General features: G+C 28.5%; 3 protein-coding genes across 3 annotated transcripts; 1 reads left to right on the forward strand and 2 right to left on the reverse strand.

Moving 5' to 3' along the window:
* Window positions 1-813: 813 nt before the first annotated feature.
* LOC127259639 (adenylylsulfatase HINT3) lies at window positions 814-3,785 on the reverse strand. The gene is made up of 7 exons (XM_051287109.1): window positions 3,465-3,785; window positions 2,049-2,104; window positions 1,890-1,947; window positions 1,704-1,770; window positions 1,437-1,492; window positions 1,280-1,333; window positions 814-1,196 (listed from the first exon to the last, which is right to left on the reverse strand). Exons 1-7 carry the CDS (start codon window positions 3,666-3,668, stop codon window positions 1,083-1,085), a joined length of 609 nt encoding a protein of 202 aa, XP_051143066.1. The 5' UTR covers window positions 3,669-3,785; the 3' UTR covers window positions 814-1,082.
* A 1,900-nt stretch (window positions 3,786-5,685) lies between these two features.
* LOC127259299 (60S ribosomal protein L32-1-like) lies at window positions 5,686-7,772 on the reverse strand. The gene is made up of 4 exons (XM_051286531.1): window positions 7,665-7,772; window positions 7,067-7,161; window positions 6,371-6,552; window positions 5,686-6,260 (listed from the first exon to the last, which is right to left on the reverse strand). The coding sequence occupies exons 2-4, from the start codon at window positions 7,154-7,156 to the stop codon at window positions 6,131-6,133; spliced, it is 402 nt and encodes a 133-aa protein (XP_051142488.1). The 5' UTR covers window positions 7,157-7,161; window positions 7,665-7,772; the 3' UTR covers window positions 5,686-6,130.
* Window positions 7,773-11,116: 3,344 nt separating this feature from the next.
* LOC127259812 (auxin-induced in root cultures protein 12) lies at window positions 11,117-11,935 on the forward strand. The gene has a single exon (XM_051287427.1). The coding sequence runs from the start codon at window positions 11,165-11,167 to the stop codon at window positions 11,861-11,863; it is 699 nt and encodes a 232-aa protein (XP_051143384.1). The 5' UTR covers window positions 11,117-11,164; the 3' UTR covers window positions 11,864-11,935.
* The last annotated feature ends 8,018 nt before the right edge of the window (window positions 11,936-19,953 follow it).

The following is a 19,953-nucleotide window of genomic DNA, read 5'->3' on the forward strand; positions in this document are numbered from 1 at the left end:
AAATTGGAGTTACAATTGAAAAAATATATTTTACTGCTGAATAATAAAAAAATATGTGATATAATATAACATATTTCCACCGTTCATGTACAAAGTAAACATTTATTTTTTACACCGTGCTTAATAAATAATAATATTTTAATTATATTGAACAGTTAAAAGTAGTATAATGATATTTTTGTTATTGCTTTTTGTGTAAAAGTAACGATGTATTTAAAAATAAGGGTATTTGTGGAGAAAACGAAGTATTTAATAAAATATTTACTTTGTAATTGAACATTCCACAACACAAATATGTATATTTTTTAGTTGGACGGAAAATATTTTAATTAAAAAAAATAAATTTAAACTTATTTTGAGTGTTGTTGGACTTGACTCGAGGAGACAACTGATATGTAGCTTGGAGACATGCCGTAAAGAACTTGGAAAATTTGATTTTATTGGGCCTGGTGGGTTAATGGATTTCTATGGCCCAAATAGTAGGAAGATTTCTGGGCTTGGATAGTGTGGCCCAAAGGAATAGAGGAGAGATTAGTGGTAATTAGTGAGGAAATTAATGAGTAAATATTTTTGTATAATTCCTTTATACCATTTATTATTCTATTTTCTTATGATTGATTGGTTTTCATAGATTGAATTTATTATTACTATTATTATTATTATTGCTGAAGCCTATTAGTTTTACTTGTCAAATTTTACATCTGATTTTTCTACACTAAAATCCAATTTACATTCAAACATCCCATCAACACATATTTATATCACATCAAACAATTATTTCAATTCAAATTATATATATAATCAAATATATATATATATATGCCCCATGCGAGTCTCTGTCTAAAAAGTAAATATATCCCTCTGTCCCCCACATATAATATGTATATTTATACGTATACATATTATGTATAATACAGTTTTATTCCCATTCCATAATCAACAATTCCATAGAATTAGACACAAAAAAAAAAAAAAAACAAACAAACAAACAAAAAACAGAAAACAAAAAATCATGAAATCATGAAATCAAAATTGATTAAAAAAAACATGATAAAAAGTTGGAGTATAATGCAGACTAACCTTTAGATGAGCGTTTTGCTATCCTCACAGCCATTGCCAAGCGGAAGATTCTGTCGTATCCGCTTCGCGATCTGCAAACCTTCTTCGTCTATCTTCAAAGGCAGCCTCCGGATCGACTGTACCAAACGGCGAGAGCTTAGGGAAGAGCAGAGAATTCATTTAGCTGCAGAGATTATCGAAAATGGCAGCGCAGGCATACCTCGGAAGTCCACAAGCAGTCGTGAGCTTTGCGTGGAATTATGTGAATGTGTGTCTGAACTTTCCAGCAGAAGCAAGTTAGTTCAGTAGAGATGTATGGCGATGGGTACATTGGAGGACGAAGAACTTGGAAACTAAGGATGTAACAATGAACTTACATGGTAGACGACTTGGCCTGCAGCTGCGCCGTTGTTGACGAGCAAATTGAATGAATCTGCAGTACCAGAAGAATCTAAATGATGCATTTGTAAAGAGTAAAGGAACACGTGGTAGAGGAGGCATTGGAAGATCTAGATTGTTCTATAGGATCGTTTAAGAACAGATGAACTCAATTTCAGTTCTGGTAAGCTGCAGTTTGAGCTCAAATAAATTAATAAATATATGGATTTCACAAGTGGTATATATACACAAGGAGAGCTCATTACCACAATCAGTGGCTTTCATGACAGCTTCGCTGATCAAAGGAACTTTCGAACACATCGAGCCGATAATCTACATCACAATACAAATTCCAAAAGTTAAAACAACAATCAACCATACAGAATATCATCAATTAACAGATCTATGTAATGGAACATGATGAAGAAACAATTTATTTACGGGTTTAATACCGATGGAGGAGTCGCGTCCAATGAAGGGAAATGGTCCTTTGGTATAATAAGAGAATGCCTACAAGAAATTATGTCAATTGGAAATTACAGACAAACAAATTCCAACAATTGGTAAATAAAAGGGAAAGTCGTAAGAGGCAATAAAAGATGATACCTTACCCATAACACAGAGGGTACTTGTCCAAAATGCAGATACATTCATTGTCTTCGTATATCTGCATTTAAATCAAAAGTCTCGATTAATCAGACATCCTGGATACAAAAATTGCAAACAAGTTCTCAACTTTAAAGACAGTACTAATCCCTCCTTAGCTAAGATTAAAGACTAAGGCGCTGATCGGGGAAGAACCACAGCGGGACAAAGAACTGTAAGTATGTCGGAGTAATTTGAGTGAACTCATTCTTGATATGCTTGTTTTAAGCCCCTTCTACAATATTTGCTTGAACCAAAGTATTGGTTACCAGACTCAATTACATTTGATGTGTTTTATTTCCATCGAGAACTCGTCTATTTTGAGAGTAAATATTTGCCTCGACTACTTCACCCCTCCGATTTCCCAGTCCACTTACAGGCAATATATACTCTCAAAGTTGTTCCCACAATTATTCTAGTTCAAATGATACAAGGAATGAATTTAAAAGCAAATTAACAGTCATTTTGTGTGTAGCAAGGCCAAAATTCTTTAAAATAGGCAAACTTTAAAGACCAACTTTAGATTGTGAAACTAAAATAAAAAATTGCTACATTTTTTAAAATTTCCGCAAATATATATATATATATATATATATATAAAAACAAAATCCCTGAGTTTAGAGCAACCATACAAAGCATCAACAAAATACCACAATAGAAAAGTATCCTTACGACATGGTTTTGTGTTTTGGTTTGAAGATTTTTGACGTGATATTTTGTAGAAGAATAGAGGCCTTGTTACACAAAACTAGCACAAAGAGCTGCAAGAAATCCAAAACTAAGAATGATAATAGACTTGTTAATTCGTCGAAAGTGTGAAGTAGAGTGGAAGATGTATGATTCCCAAAATCATTATAAATCAATAGCAGAACGATCGAACCGCGAAAACTCTGACAAAACAATTGGTTCAAAACTATCTTATTGATTCTATTGAATTCACTTCAAAAAGTGCACAACCAGACATGGTTAAATAACATGAACCTAGTAGCTCAACCTCTGCCATTTGGCAATCCATGGAGCTTATGTGATGAGGTTTTTTTATCATGATCTAAGCCAAGAGCAAACTCAAGTGGCGAGTATAACTATCTTCAAACTTTTGAACTCTATTCAGAATTACAGAACAATAATTCTATACATAATTTGTGACAATTGTTCCAATTATCAACCATTCTCAAACAACATCATCACTTCTAACTTCTCGTTTTGAAGAAACTAATTCAACGAAGAAACGATACTGCGAGCAATAAAATCGTCCTCAAAAGCATCTCAAAATGAAAGCAAGCAATCAAAACCTTCGGAAAACGTAAACAATTATCCAAATACCAAAATCAACAGCAGAATTATGCGAACCAAATGAATAGAAAATTCCAATAAATAAGTACCTTCAAAGCAGGGGATTCTCTACGGATAATCTTGCAAAACACGCAATCCATTCCATTATCCTCCGCACTTGCTTCCTTCTCTCCACCGCCATCGGAAGAAGAAGCGCGGGAATGGACCAAAAGGCGAGTGGACTGCGATGCTTCCGCGAGCGGGCCAAGGTGGGAGCAAAGGATATCCAAACGACGTCGTGCGACGGATTCCATTGGAGGTTGGGTTTGAGGTGGAGAACTATGGAAGAGTGTCCGCCATGGATTTGTGCTGAGAGAAAAAGCTTTGACGACAAGGGAGCAGAGGCCTCCAGAGTTTGTATGGCTATTTTTTTATTTTATTTTATTTTTAAAAATAATTAAAATAGAATTTGGATTATTGGATAAAGTAGGAAATATAAAATATTAAAACCAGGCAGGAAGGAGTCGACAAGGGAGGAGAGGACTCCATTGTTCATTTGTTTGTGTTGTGGTTTGGAGTTTTTTTTTTTTTAATTAAATTTTAAATTAAAATAGTTGTATTATGTGATATAAATAAATAAATTATTTGAATTTAAAATTAATATTTATTATAATATAAAAGATAAAAATAAAAATAAAATTTTAATTTAATATTTTTGAAAAACTGAAAATAATAGAAATTTTGTAAAATGTAAAAAAAAAAAATAAAAAACACTTGATGTTTGTAATTAAATTGAAACTATATTAGTGTATGATTTTAAGCAAATTTGTTATTGTATAACTTATTCGTAGATGGCATAGATATATTGAATGAATTAAAAACATCTGTCATTGTTAACTTTTACTATCAAATTAATTTTCTTGATAATTTTTATTATAATACTTTTTAAAATATATTTAAACAAATTTGTTAAAATATGTTCAACCATACTATGTTTCTTTGATGAGTTTTAAAAAAAAAATAATTTGAATTTGATATTAAAATAATATATGATAAAATATTTTTTGAAAAAAAAAATATATATTTTAAATAATAAAAATTTGTAATTTGAAGAAAAAAAACAAATCCTAAATTTTAAAATTGTTGAAGATTTGTTTGATTTCCTATATAAATCATTTTTTTAAAAAAAAAATTATTATAAATAAAATTACAAATGTTATTATTTCCATTTTAGTCTGTTACCTATTAAACAATATTTTTCTATTTGGTAAATTTTTGTAGTATTTATTAAGAAAATTGTTATATAGTAGAACTTTAAATAAAATTTTAGTATTTAATATAAATTTCTTGAATAAAAGCAAGTAATATTAAATGTAATATTTATATATATTTTTTTAAAAAAAGTAAATAATGATAAACTAAAACAAAATATAACCAAATCATAAGTACTGCTATTTGATTGGCAAAATTGTCCATAATTTCCTTGTGATTTCGAAACTCAGCGTAAATTCCTTTTCTACTTTAAAAATTGCATGACATCTCTTTATACTTTAAAAAAATATTGCATGAAACCAAGCATAAATTTCCATTTTACTTTAAGAAATCATTTTCTTATCACACGAGGAAAGTTTCGTAGTGGTGGAGTTTCATGCAAACGTTTTTTAAAGTATAAAGGGGTACCATGCAATTTTTAAAGTATAAAGAGATTTTACGCTGAATTTCGAAACCACGAAACCACAAAACCACGGGGGAGTTATAAGCAATTTTACCTATTTGATTTAAAATCATTTATCGCAAATATTATGCTACAGACTCCAACTATAGCCCATCGGAATTAAAAACTAACGAACATCGGCATTCACACCCCACCCCCACCTGGCACCCCTAATTAATTTTATTACAGCAAAATATCTAACTACTCTATAATTGTTTGTAATAGATCGTACAGCGATTGTTTGATTTTGAAATGCAAAATGAATTCCCCTTTGTTTGTCTGTAATTTGCTACTTTGAGTGATATTCATTATTAAAATAAAATAAATAGTACAATATTTTAAATAAGATTTTTTTAAAAAAAAATTAAAATAATATTATTTCAATTCAAATTTTATTGTTATTAACATATCCCATAAGAAAGACCATCCTCCCAAACAAATTCGACCACACCATGAGAGAAATTACTCCCTCCGTCGACTCGTTTACCTTTTTCTTTTATTTATTTATTTTTTTTCATAGAAATTTTACAAAATTAAAAGTGAACATACATAGATACAAAGAATACAAGGAACTAAAATGACAAAATAAATATATTTAAAAAATAAAAAAAAAGAAAAGAAAAGAAAAGAAAGTCGTCTTATTAAATCATCAGCTAAGGCAAATAAACATAATGTAAATGCTATAGAAATGCAATAAAAACTACAAGATTCACAATTATCCTCGAAACACTAAAAAAACACATACTCCGTCCGTCCCGCAAGAAAGTTGCTATTTGATTTTTGCGTCATTCTACTTAACATAAAAAAATATCCTTATATTTGAATAATTTACTCGATAAATATCATTGTATTTGTATTATAAGAGACTAATAAACGTATTTTTGTCTTTTTCTCTTTATTTCTACTGCGTATTGATATAATAATTAATATTCAAATATCAACACGCAGAAAGGTCATCACAGCCTTATTGTGGGATGGAGGGAGTATATAACATTTTGGTCGAAATATTGTAATGTAAAACCCAAAACTCGGAAGGCGAAAGTAACAAGAGTAGGCGAGAGCTTACTCGTCCTCCTGGTAACGCAGCCGAGCTAATTTGTTGGTCACAGCAATGTCTAACTGAGCTGCACGTTCGACAATTTCATTTCTTTTCTTGGTTGAGACATTGTGTGCAATCTCTGCGCAGTATGTCCTGTTCATTACATGCAATCAGCTCAGCCAAGACCCAATTTGCAGCATAAAAAAGACAATTTCGAACAAAAGATGGTGTAGGATGTTATTATGGAAAGGGGAGTAGAGAACCTGTTGTGCATCATCAAAAGTTGGAGTTCTTCGATGTTGTGCACAAGAAACTTCTTAAATCCATTGGGAAGGTAGTGGCGGGTCTTCTTGTCTGATCCGTAGCCTATGTTGGGCATCAAGGTGCGTCCTTTGAACTTTCTTCTCACACAGGAGTCGATGCCCTTAGGCCGGCGCCAGTTGGGCTGCGGCGTTGAGACTATACAGCTTAGCATGTGATGCATTAAAAGAAAAGATAGATACAAATGAATCTTTTGTTCATTCTACAATAATATATAGTTACTGTAAAAACATAAAATTAAACATATATTTGATTCAAATGATTTATCTACAACTGACTTTCTATTCAAACTTTTGCTGTTCTGGAAATAATCCAAATACCAAAACACAACCACACACTTACATTTACAATACATATTGATTGTATTACGCACGTATTACAGTGCATCAAATGAATATAATGTAGAGTAGATTTGATTTCATAGGTCCTTCAAATTCTTGATGACGTCCAAATAATACAAAATATAATGTCAAACACACAACATGCTCAAGTTGACACTATCAACTAAGACAAGAAACCGCATTAAAGTAGTCTAAGCATCTAAAGATGGAGATTGCAACATTTCTTTGATGGAGAATAGTGAATGTTGGTGGTGTAATAGTTGTGCATCAGATAACTAAAATTGTGCACAAAATAACCTTCACGGAAACAAAGCGATCACTCTGATGCCTCTTAAACTTTTTCACGCGCTTCTTCACAATCTTCTTGTCTAACAACGGAACAGCCATGGCTTCTGCAGCAAAATCCTTCACCTCGTTAACAAGTTAAAACACACATATCGCGAGGATTGCAACTAATCAATAATGCAGTACAGTTATTTGTTTAGATGCCAAATTAATCCGTGCTAGTTCGGTAGTAACCGTTTGGCGGCGCATTATAAACTACATCATACTAAACGAGGCCAAAGCATTGGACAACAGCAGCAACAAGGTCGAAAAAACACATCCATTCGCAATATTCAGCGTTAAAATAGCTCATAAAAAGGAAATTCTTCACGCGATTGAAACAGAACGAAAGAAAACCAACAACAACAAAAACACCTTCCATTTCTCTCGGTGAACCAGCCAAACCATGCAGAACGTTCGCGTCATATTAAATCAATAAGTAAAATCAAATATCATTCCACATTGAAGGAAAACTGAATGTAACAATGAAGCTATGAAAAACAGTTCATCGTTAGTTCAGAATATTCAAAAACACCAGGAACAATCAGAGAGCTCGGGAATGGCTTCGAACCTAGTGTCGACGCGGCGGCTCCGACTCCTGCGCGGCGGCGCAAAGCTCTACCAAGAAACTATCGGAACCTCGGCTAGGGTTCCGTCCAGTTTAAATTTTGATATTCCCCACAAATAATGATATTTTTTTATGGGCCAATTAAAAATTTGGGCCCATCAATTTAATTCCTCTAAGGCCCAGTCATAATATAATACTCGTGGCCCAATAAAATGCTAACAGTACAACGACGCAAGCCTTACGTACACATGAAGTAAGTAAGGCTCTCTTCACTGTTTTTTTCAGTTTAGTTAATATGCTTGTATTTGAGGGATTTTGAAAGATTTATATTCTCTCAGTCTCGTTAGGTTGTTATTTTTTATTTTTGTTTATCCCAAAATAAAGTTACCATTTCTTAATTTAGTATTTGTACACGTAACATAATAAATATTCTTCAAATTTACAATATATTACACAAATATCATTACTTTTATATTATACTATACTAATATGAGTATTTTTGTCTTTTTTTACTACAATTCAATATAATATTAATATTCAAAAATTTACATGCAAAAAACAAACGCTACTCTTTCACCTGGCAGGAGAGAGTATTATTTTTTAAAATAAATTAATATCAAATTAAATATTTATTTTTATATTTATATATTATGTCAAATTTTTATTTTATATTTAAAATATTATTTCAATAGCTATATTTATCATCCAAAATTCAAAGACATTGTTTTTTTTTTTTTATGTGAATAGTCGTTAAGTAATTTATTTATTTTTATTTTCTGTTATTTTACAATTAATCTTTCTTCTTTTTAATCTCTACTCACAATTTATAACAATGGTAGTAGTGTGTGTGTTTTGGTGTATTTTACAAATAATAAAATTTGAATTTTAGTAAGCATTTTATATGATATTAATAAATATATAATATAATAAATATACACGAGTGAAAATAAAAATTTATAAAATATAAGCAAACAAACCTTCCATGGTGGTCAGCACTCAGCAGTAATCATCACCAAATTCAAATGTAAGTCTGAACACAGAGAGTCAACTAAAGTTTGCTCTCAATTTCGAATATCGCTGCACATACTTGCAATAAATATATTTGATTTTGTACATATTTTTTAAATAAATAAATAAATGTTGTATGTTAAATAGGTATTACTTCACAGAGTATTATTAGATATATAGATATTATTTTAAATTAAAGAGGATTAAAATATAGTAAACGGACTATGGAGTATTGACTTTTTCGTCGGAGACAAATGCCACGCACGGCGCACGTGCCGTCAATTTCGACAGTGATCACGTTCTCACTGCCCCCACTGTCACTTACGATAAAAAACACAATGACTAATTTGCCCTCGTTGAAATTCTCTCTCGCCAGGTCAACTCCATACCACGTGTCATTTGATGATTTGCTCGCTTTCAACCACGTCAACTGGGCCCGCGTATGTCTCGACACCCAAATTTACGGACAAGGTCACACGATCTTATGACTAGTTATAGAGTTCTAGAAATTTTTTAAAATTAATGATAATAGAATTATTATTTAATTCCCATTTCAATTTTTATTTATTTGTTTATTCAATTTTTGTACAATAACTTTTTTTATATTTTTAAATTTATACCATTGTTACAATAGTAAACTTATTTACATATATATTACTATTACTTATCTTATACATTCAATTTATCAATTATTTTTTTTTTTTCACTTCATCAACTTATTTATATTTTTTAAAACTATTTTTAGGTTATATTGCACAAAATCCACCGTTTTATGAAATTGCACCAAATTCTCATACTGCATCAAATTTCCTCGTGGTTTCATAAACTTTGCGTCTAACCCCTTCACCGGTCCTTATTTAACGGCATTTGACCTAAATGCACTCAAATATATAAAAAAATAAATATATTTGTAATTTTAGAGGTTTAAAAATTGAGATTTTAAAATTTATTCGCAGTTTGAGTGCATTTAGGTCAAATGCAGTTAAATAAGGACCGTTGAGGGAGTTAAACGTAAAGTTTATGAAACTACGAAGGAGTTTAATGCAATTTTAGAAGTACGGGGGATTTGGTGCAAATTTATGAAACCAAATGAATTTTGTACAATTTAACCTTTTTTTTACTTTATATCTCATTAAAAAATATAATAATATATTTAATAGAATTTATGTTCAAATCAAATAAATATAAATTTTGTAGACAAGACAGTATAAAATATATATACAAATGTGTTTATATATTATTTTCATTGTTCACTATTCACAAAATACATACAATACATACATATAATAATAAAAATACATAAAAATAAAATAATATAAAATATAAAATATTACTTTTATAATATTTTTACAATTATTCAATACATAACAAACAAAATACATAAATTATACTATACTAGATAAACAATTTTTAAATTTTAAATTTTTATATTTAATTTTCTTAAGATTATATTGTCAAAAATATACAAAGTATAATATTGAAGCATTGTTTATTTAGTGTATTAATTTAAGATCTATAAACCTTCAACCCTAAGTCTAATTCGTTAATATAAAATATAATATTTTTATTAAATATTATTTTTATATAAAATAATAAATATATATTAAAAATTATATTACTAAAAAAATTTGCCATTAAAAAAATCATAAAATAAAATAATGAATAATACTTTTTATGTTCCTTTTGAATCTATTCTTGCTAAATTTTGTAGAAAATTAAAACTTGATAATATTTTAATGATTACTGCAAATATATAAGAGATTTTGTCATTTCTTTAACTTCATATATAAAATAATTATATTTGTAATTTTTAAAAATAAAATAAAAATATTTTGATATTAATATATTATTTTTATTAAAAAAATAAATAAATATAAAAATATTTTAAATTAAAACGAAAAAAATATAATATGTATATATATTGTCTAGAATCGGGAAGCATGATAACAACAAAAAAATATTCCTTCCGTTTCAGATACCTGCTACACTGTAGACACTGTATTTTAGGAGGGGTGTAATTAGTAGATAATTAAGAATGTATTAGTGAAAATAATTATTTATCATATAAATAATTATAAATTAAGATTAAGATAACTAATTAGTTTAATTAAAATTTAAAAATTCAAAATGAGATTAAAGTGTGTAATCATTTTCCAAAAAAAAAAAATAATATGGTATGTGGGACAGACAGAAACGACAACGTAAACATGGTGTTTGGGACGCGGGAATAATTAGCTAACAAGCAAAAAGTTATATATTTGAAAAAGGAAATTTGATTAATTTATTGAAAATTATTGAGTTGTAACGTCTAAGTTAATTACTGTGTGCAACCAGATTGGGATTCACTCACTCCCCACTAAGTCAAGCACAGTACAAAACGGTAAATCGCTCCTGACTCACTGAGTCACCACGGAGACTCAACTCGCCCCACAAAATCTCTATATAAAACCCCTCCTCAATAACCGCCGCTCCTCACACCCACGCCCCCATCGCCGATGGCATCTTCTCTCATCCTCGCCGTCGCCGTCGCGATGATATTCTCGCCGGCGGCAGCTCAAACCTGCAAATCGCAGATATTCTCCAACCACAACGCTTCCTTCGCGAACTGCGAAGATCTACCGACGCTCAAAGCTTCACTCCACTGGACTTACGATCCGTCCGCTCGGCCGGATCCGACTCTCGCAATCGCCTTCGTCGCACCTCCGGCGAAGCCTGACGGCTGGATCGCTTGGGCGCTCAATCCGACCGCCGCAGGTATGGTCGGCTCTCAAGCTCTCATAGCCTTCCGAGATACGAACGGATCGATTGTTGTGAAGACGTACAATATCTCCTCGTACGGTCCAATCGCCGAATCGAAGATCCGATACAACGTCCTCAACAAACGCGCCGAGTCTTCGAACGGAACGATGAGGATTTTCGCGACGCTCGCATTGCCGTCGGCCGGAGCGTCGGTGAGCCAGGTATGGCAGGTCGGAGCGTCGGTGGCGAATGGCGTTCCGGCGAAGCACGATTTCTCTCCTGAGAATCTAAAATCGACAGGTACTTTGCGATTGATTAGTTCGAGTTCAGGCGATAAGAACGGTAGCGCGCCGGCGACTTCGCCGGCGCCGGAGAGTGGTAGTTGGAGAGTCGGTTGTAACGGCGTTTGGGTGTACGGAATTACGGCGTTGTTAGGGGTAGTTTTGGGATTTTAGGTCAATTTTGGTATCTCATTTTACTTATTTATTTTTCTTGTTGTTGGAAAAATAATACTCCCTCGTCCCGCATGACCTTATTTCCTTTTGGTACGCAGCACAAAAAATGACATTTTTTCATATTTATAAGTTTATCAATTTTAAATATATTTTACAAATATAAATTAATTTAATTAAGCTTTTAACATTTTATACGTACAATCACTCAAAATTTTTTTATTTTTATTTTTCTTCTCAATTAACAAATATTTTTATCTATTTTTGATTTTTTATAAAATTAATTTATGATAATAATAAATAAATAAATAGTTTTTTTATTCATTTGTATTATATAAAATTTTATTGTCTACAAAATAATAGTTATATTGTAGATATAATTTTAAAAATATTTAAAATATCAACAACACTGCCCTATATAAAAAATAGTAAAATATTAGAGTAAATTATTATTAGTAATTTAATAACCTATACTACCTAAAATATAGTGTATATGACAAAAAAAATCATCTTTCGCGAGGGACGGATAAAGTATATTTAATTTAATTGAATTTTGTCTAAATTATATGTATGTTGCAAGAAATATGAGAGGGAAATGAAATGATAAAGCAATGGAGACAGCGTGCACCTTAGTCCCACATGTTTTGTTTATTTTTTCCCTAAAGTCAAAAATAATGCTCCATTTAATATGCACTAATAATATTAATCAAAAGTAATTATATTAAATATTTATTGATTTTTATAAAATATCGTATAAGTATCTATTTCTTTATTATTGTTAAAATTTATTCCTTTCCAAAGTTTTTATATAGTTTGAGGCAGAGCTTGTTTAAATATTATCATAGAAACATTTGAAGTCAAATATATTTTTTGTTTGACGTAAATGAATTTTGAATGTAAGTATAGGCTTTGTTCATCCAAATCAAAATTTAAATTTCGATTTTCAAAAAATAATAAATAAATGATACAAAATATTTTATATTTTTTGTAAAAATCAAATAAATATTTAGAAAAAATTAAATACTAATTACAAAAAAAAGTAAAATAATAATAATAATAAATATTCAATATAAAATAATATTTAATGTAATATTTTATAAAAATAAAATTAATTTATTCTTATTGAAAATTGTATCATATGAACCGTATTAATTTTAAAATTGAAAAAAATTAAAATAATCATTTACTTTCTCCATTCCATGTAATATGAGTGTATTACCGTAGACACAATAATTTAGGTAAAATATAATTAGTAAATAATTAAGAAGTATATTAGTAAAAATAATTATTATTTAGTAAAAATAATTATAGATTAAGATTAAGATAAAAAATAGTTTAATTAAGATTTAAAAAAATTAAATTTTAAATTTTAAAATATGATTAAAATGTATAATTAATTTTTCGAAAAAAGAAAAGACAAATTATATAGGACGGACGAAAATAAAAAATAGAGACAAATTATGTGGGACGGAAAAAGTACTTCAAGTTTTTTATAAGTACCATTCTTATTAAGACGGAGGTAATAAAAAAATTATTATAAAAATTAATAATAATGAGGAATAAGTGAAAAAAATAGTGCCAAATTGATAATAAAATTTTAAATCAAGAATAATATATACTAGAAATGAACTAGACATAAGTTTAATCGACAATTAGAAAATAAATAAGTGACATAATTATTCGAAAGTAATTTAATTTTTTATTCAAGATTTTAATAAAAAAGATCCATATAGTTGTATGTATGGACATAAAGGCTAAAGCACATTGATCCAATATAATTGGGGATTAGGTGAGTTGTGTTGTCAAGTCTTTCACAAATCCTGTTTTGGGTGGGCCAATACGTAATCATCACGTCACCAATGAACCATTACTAATTTTAGGCACTTTTTGTGGGTCAAGTCACAATAGTCAGTGGTTTTGTTTATTTACTTATTTAATTTTTCAAAAATAAAGAAAGAATATATATTGTTACTATAAAAAAACAATATTTTACATTAAATTCTTAATAATTTTTTTAATAGATAATATGTATCTATTATTTTATTATAATATTAATTAAAAGATATTTTTAAAAAATTGTATTAACACACTCAATATTATTTTGTTGTTTAGGATACTCAAATAATATATATTTAATAAATATGAATCCTATAATATCAATAAAACTAATGTCCTATTCGTCCCAATACAATAGTTCAGTTTATTATTTTTGTCAATCTCAAAATAATAGTTTCATTTTCATAAATAATTATATTACTGTAAAACTATCTTTATTTTTTCATTATTATTACACAATTGTCACTATTTTTTACACTAATACATTCACAAGGGCAAAAAAATATTTTACTCGTACTTTTTATCTACTATTAATATAATATCAATATTTTTTAAATTTCGTATCAAGCGCAACAAGAGTATAGTTCTTGGATAGAGCGAATATTAATTTTCAATCAATATAAGAATATTTATTGATAGTAAACAGAAAACCTACAGTAAATAACATAAATTTAATTGATATAACGTAATATATAAGATCATTAAAATAAACATGAGTATTTTTTAATAAAATAAAATGAAAATTGAATACAATTGAGTTGGATGGATAAAAATGTCAATATTATATGGGTGTGTTTGTTCGGCGGTTTGGATTTTGAGTTGAGATTTGGATAGTAAAAATTTTGAATTTGAATAGTTGTATGATGTGATATAAATAAGCGTTGATGTGATGTTTTGAATGTAAAATTGATTTTTAGTATAATATAAAAAATGAAAAATAGATGTTTAATTTGATGTTTTTGGGAAAAAAAAAATGGATAAATAGTGTAAATCCAATCCAATCCTACAAACAAACACACCCCATGGGATACATGACTCGAACGTATTCTTTTATTAAAAATAAAATAAAAATAAATTTTTTATGACAAATAAAAGGACATAAATTGGATAACATATGTTATATATTTTTTTTTATTTCAATACAATTTCTCGTAATTAACAAATAACGTACAAAAGAAACATATTAATTCAGAAACACAATATACCCATATATATATTTGCATTATAAATATAATTATATTATAATTAATCATTAAGTATTTATATTGTAAACAAATGTATTTGTAACTTTATTATTTTCCGCACCTAATTCAGGGTATTGTTTGGATTATAAGCCACGCTAATTTATAATGGGTGTGTTTGTTTGAGGGTTTGGATTTTGGGTTGGGATTTGAATAGTAAAAATTTTGAATTTGAATAGTTGTATGATGTGATATAAATAAGAATTGATGTGATGTTTTGAATGTAAAATTGATTTTTAGGATAATATAAAAAATGAAAAATAAATGTTTGATTTGATATTTTTGGAGGGAAAATTTTGTGGGAATAGTAGAAATCCTACAAAATCTCCCAAACAAACATACCCAATATGTACTTAAGATTGTTAGAGAATAGACATTATCATATTATTTTGATTTGTTTTGTTTTATTTATTTATTTACTTATTATTTTTTATGATGTAGAATTCGCAGTAATTACTCTTCTAATGCAATCTGAGTATCCTTTTGAGCAAACCCAATAGCATGCAAATTAAATATGACAAGTCAAATCACATTAGATAAACTATATATATATATATGTAAGAGACAAAACTCGAAAATATTCAAAGTTTGAACTTATGACTTCAAAGTCACTTTGTATTGATTGGTTACTAGTACGTTGTTTGAGTTATTTGTTTGAACAATATTTTATACTCCCTCCGTCCAATAACTATGATATGGGTTATGCTTGACACGAGATTTAAGAAATATTAATATTATATTGCTAGTGGGTAAAAGGTGCGAGTAAAAGATTTTTTGCCCTTGTGAGTGTATTAGTGTAAAAAGTAGTGACAATTGTGTAATAATAATGAAAAAGTAAGAATAATTTTATAGTGATATGGTTATTTATGGAAATTAGATTATTGTTTTGAGATAGAGAAAAATGGTAAATAAAACTATTGTATTGAGATGGAGGGAGTACTCATGTAGCCTTTAAAAAATAATAATATTTTATTAATTAATTAAAATATGTAAAATTATTTTGATATATATTTTTTTTTCATTTGAAATAATAAATAAAGTGATTATTTTTGTAAAGAATAGCTGTATTTTTTGTATCTATTTAATATGATTAAAAATTAAAGTTTTTGAATATGATGGACGAAAATTTTAAAAATAATACATTAAACTGGAACATGAAATATATAATATTTGAACAATATATATATATATTATTAGTTATTAGACATGGTAAAAGTATTTTGGATCAAATTCTTTTTATAATTTTTTTAATATTTAATAAGAAAGAAATATACAAGTCTTTTTTATGATAAAGTTAAAAAAAAAAAAAAAAGGAACAAGCTCAATATATTACAAATATTTCACTTTATATAATTTATGTTTCGAATTTATATATTTGTAAATATATATATATAAATTTGGAGAATTTTTAAAATTAAAAACATCACTATTTTTTATGATGACAAAATATTAAAATATGTATATTTTTAAAAAATAAACATTTATTAACAATGTCAAAGTTTTTTTTAAACTGTGTATAAACAGTTATAACTTTAAGGTTGACTAAAGAATGAGTGGTATGTGACCAGTGAAGCACTTCTTCATTTCTGGTCATTTTCCAATGTAGATTCAACTACAATGTACAGTATTATACAACTTACCATTGTTTGGCTGTGTTTTGTATTTTTATATGTTTTTAAAACAATAAAAAATAAATGAATTTGATATTTATTTCATACTGTACAATATAAATAAATATATACTATAATATTTTAAACTAAAAAAAGCTAATTATATATAATATATTAAATAAGAAATATGTGTATGGTGTAGTTTTATTATTATTTTTAAAGATAATATAGTGATTTAATATAATATTTTAAATAAAATTATTATACTAACCATGTCGAAAAATGAGGTGTGTTTGTTTTGTGTTTTAGTTTAATTTTTTTTTTTTTTTATATGATGTATAGAGAATTGTGTAAATAATATAAAAATATGAGTGTCTATTGTATATTAATTTTGTTGGTAAAATGTATAGAAAGAAATTACAAAAGAAACAATATCATAACTATTATTTATATTTTAGACTCTATATATATATTTATTCAAATAGAGCCTTTTCTTTTTTACTCATCCGTCCTAGATAATATAGGCTATTATTGTAGATACGAAAATTTAAGTAAAGTATAATTAGTAAATACTTAAGAAGTGTATTAACAAAAATAATTATTATATATTAAAAATAATTATAGATTAAGTTATTTAATTAAGATTAAAAAAATTTTAAAATTTAAATTTTAAAATATGATTAAAGTGTATAATCAATTTTTCAAAAAAAAGAAAAGATATATTATGTGGAATAGATGAAAATAAAAATTAAAAACAAATTATGTGGAACGAAAAAAGAAAGTAGTATTTAGAAAAAAAAAAATTGTAAATCGTTCAGAGGCAAAAGTTAAAAAGTAAGATGATAATTTATTATTATTGAGATTATAGCACTTAAAAAATGGCGAGAGATGTAAAATTTTTGGTACAAATAGAATATTGTATATATTCATTTATTTGAATAGTATTGAAATATTCCCTCCGTCCTCCACGTACAAAATATACATTTATTTTTGATGCAATATTTAACAAATAATATTATTTTAATTATAGTGGGTAGTTAAAAGTAGTATAATACTTCATCCGTCTAGTTAGAAAGTATACATGTTTCTATTTTGGGACGTTCAATTACAAAGTAAATATTTCATTAAATATCTTACTTTTTTTTTTCACAAATACTCATACTTTACATCACATCATTACTTTTACACCAAAAAGCAAGGGCAAAAATGTCATTACACTACTTTTAATTACTCCTATAACTAAAATACTATTATTTCTTAAACACCGCGCCAAAAGTAATTGTATACTTTTTTTGTGAACGGAGGGAGTAATATTTTTGCCCTTATTTTTTTGTGTAAAAATAATGATGTGATGTAAAGTAAGAATATCTGTGAAAAAGTGAGGTATTTAATAAAATATTTACTTTGTAATTGAACGTCTCGAAATAGAAATATATATACTTTGTAGCCGGACTGTGAGAGTATTAAATAGGGAAACAAGTACTCCCTCCGTCCGCCAAATTTATTCTCACTTTCTTTTTTAATTCGTCCGTTAAATATATCTCATTACTAATTTTCGCAAAGTCAACAAATCAACATTTAATTACTATCATTCATTCAACATTTATTTACAACAAATATCACTAACTTTATTACATTTTTTCTCTTCATTTACTTTAATTTTTAACTAAATTTTCAAAAATACCCCAAACTACTTATCACTTTTTCAATAAAATATTTATTTTTCTTAAATTCCGCGCTGGACCTAAGTGTGCTAATTTTAATGGAGCGAGGAAGTAACTTTTATTCAAATTTGAATTAAATTTACTCTTTCCGTCCAATTGAAAGGTTACAATTTTTCATTTTCGTCCGTCCAAAAACAATATTACAATTTTCTAATTTAGTAATTGTATTACGTACTTCACATAATAAATACCCTTTCAACTTACAATATATTACACAAATACTATTACTTTTATATTACACTATACTAATAGAAGTATTTTTATTTTTATTTTTACTTCAATTTAATATAATACTGATATTAAAAAATCTATGTAAAAAAAAAAACACCACCCTTCCAACGAAACGTAGATAGTATTATTATTATAAAAAAGGACAACAAAGGTAAAGGTGCATAAATTAAAATTAGTCTCCGTCACTTTTGTTTTATTCTTTACATAAAAAGATTATACTTTTTGGCCACACAAATTCCCCACTCCGTTAAAGCACTGATACAGATTGACTGACATGATAGCCATGCCTACGTGGCCATATTTTATTGGCCACAATATTTTTAATCCTTTAAGTAATCAACTCTAATTCATAATCAATATTTTTGAATTTACTACTACTATCATCAACGTTAACTTTGGGTGTGTAACTTGTGTGTTTTTTCTTTTTCCTTTTTTAATGTTAAAAGTACGAGAATTTGTATTTATAATATAAAAAATAATACTTTTATTTTTTTAATAAATAAAATATGTGTATTATTATGTTGAATATAATTGTATATATATATATATTATATTTTAAATAAAATTCATCAAAGATTGTGTCAATAGAAAATAGTTGGCTAAACACATCAAAAATATTTATCATATAAGATCATAATTGTTTTTTTTGGGTTTGATTGTTGCGAACTAGATTTCGCACAGGGACGCGACGGAGCTGCGTTATCGCGAGAAGTCTAACAAATGTTATCGTTTAGAAAAAAAATAGAATTCGTAACAAGAATTCCATAGGTGAATTTGCGAAAGGATTATTGTCGACGTTTGCCCCGGCATGCAGCAGCGAACTCGTGATCCGACGTACGAATGTCGCATAGCCATCCATCGAGACAGAGTGAGCGTCTCAAAAAATACCTGCACGGATTTTTGTGAATATGTAGGCATAAAAAATGGATTTCCTGTGATGCACGTCGTGGCAAAAAATCGCGAACGACAACCTTGTCCGCCGTTCGCGGACCCGTCGTCCAGCCGTATATTGCAAACGAGGATTCGCGCCGGGACGCCGACGGAGCCGCGTCATCGCGAGAAGTCCAACAAGCGTTATCGTTTAGAAAAAAAGAGAACTCGTGACAAGGATTCTATAGGTGAACCTGCAAAAGGATCCTTGTCGACGGCTGCCCCGGCAGGCAGCAGCGAACTCGTGACCCGACGTACGAATGCCGCACAGCCGTCCATCGAGACAGAGTGGGCATCCCAAAAAACTCCTGCACGGATTTTCGTGAATATGTAGGCATCAAAAATGGATTTCCTGCGATGCACTTCGCGGCCAAAAATCGCGAACGACGACCTTGTCCGCCGTTCGCGGACGCGTCGTCCAACCGTATATTGCAAACGAGGATTCGCACCGGGACGCCGACGGAGCCGCGTCATCGCGAGAAGTCCAACAAGCGTTATCGTTTAGAAAAAAAAAAAGAGAA

Source organism: Andrographis paniculata, unplaced genomic scaffold (genome assembly GCF_009805555.1).
Source record: "Andrographis paniculata isolate CXL003 unplaced genomic scaffold, ASM980555v1 Contig60END, whole genome shotgun sequence".
NCBI lineage: Eukaryota > Viridiplantae > Streptophyta > Magnoliopsida > Lamiales > Acanthaceae > Andrographis > Andrographis paniculata.

Coding starts and splice junctions, on each gene's coding strand:
- LOC127259812 (XM_051287427.1), top strand. CDS start 11,165: ATGGCATCTTCTCTCATCCTCGCCGTCGCCGTCGCGATGATATTCTCG.
- LOC127259639 (XM_051287109.1), bottom strand. CDS start 3,668: ATGGAATCCGTCGCACGACGTCGTTTGGATATCCTTTGCTCCCACCTT. Junction 1,948..2,048: donor AAGTACCCTCTGTGTTATGG/GTAAGGTATCAT, acceptor AATTTCTTGTAG/GCATTCTCTTATTATACCAA. Junction 1,334..1,436: donor CAGGCCAAGTCGTCTACCAT/GTAAGTTCATTG, acceptor TGGAAAGTTCAG/ACACACATTCACATAATTCC.
- LOC127259299 (XM_051286531.1), bottom strand. CDS start 7,156: ATGGCTGTTCCGTTGTTAGACAAGAAGATTGTGAAGAAGCGCGTGAAA. Junction 6,553..7,066: donor ATCGCTTTGTTTCCGTGAAG/GTTATTTTGTGC, acceptor TCAACGCCGCAG/CCCAACTGGCGCCGGCCTAA. Junction 6,261..6,370: donor CTTTTGATGATGCACAACAG/GTTCTCTACTCC, acceptor TGTAATGAACAG/GACATACTGCGCAGAGATTG.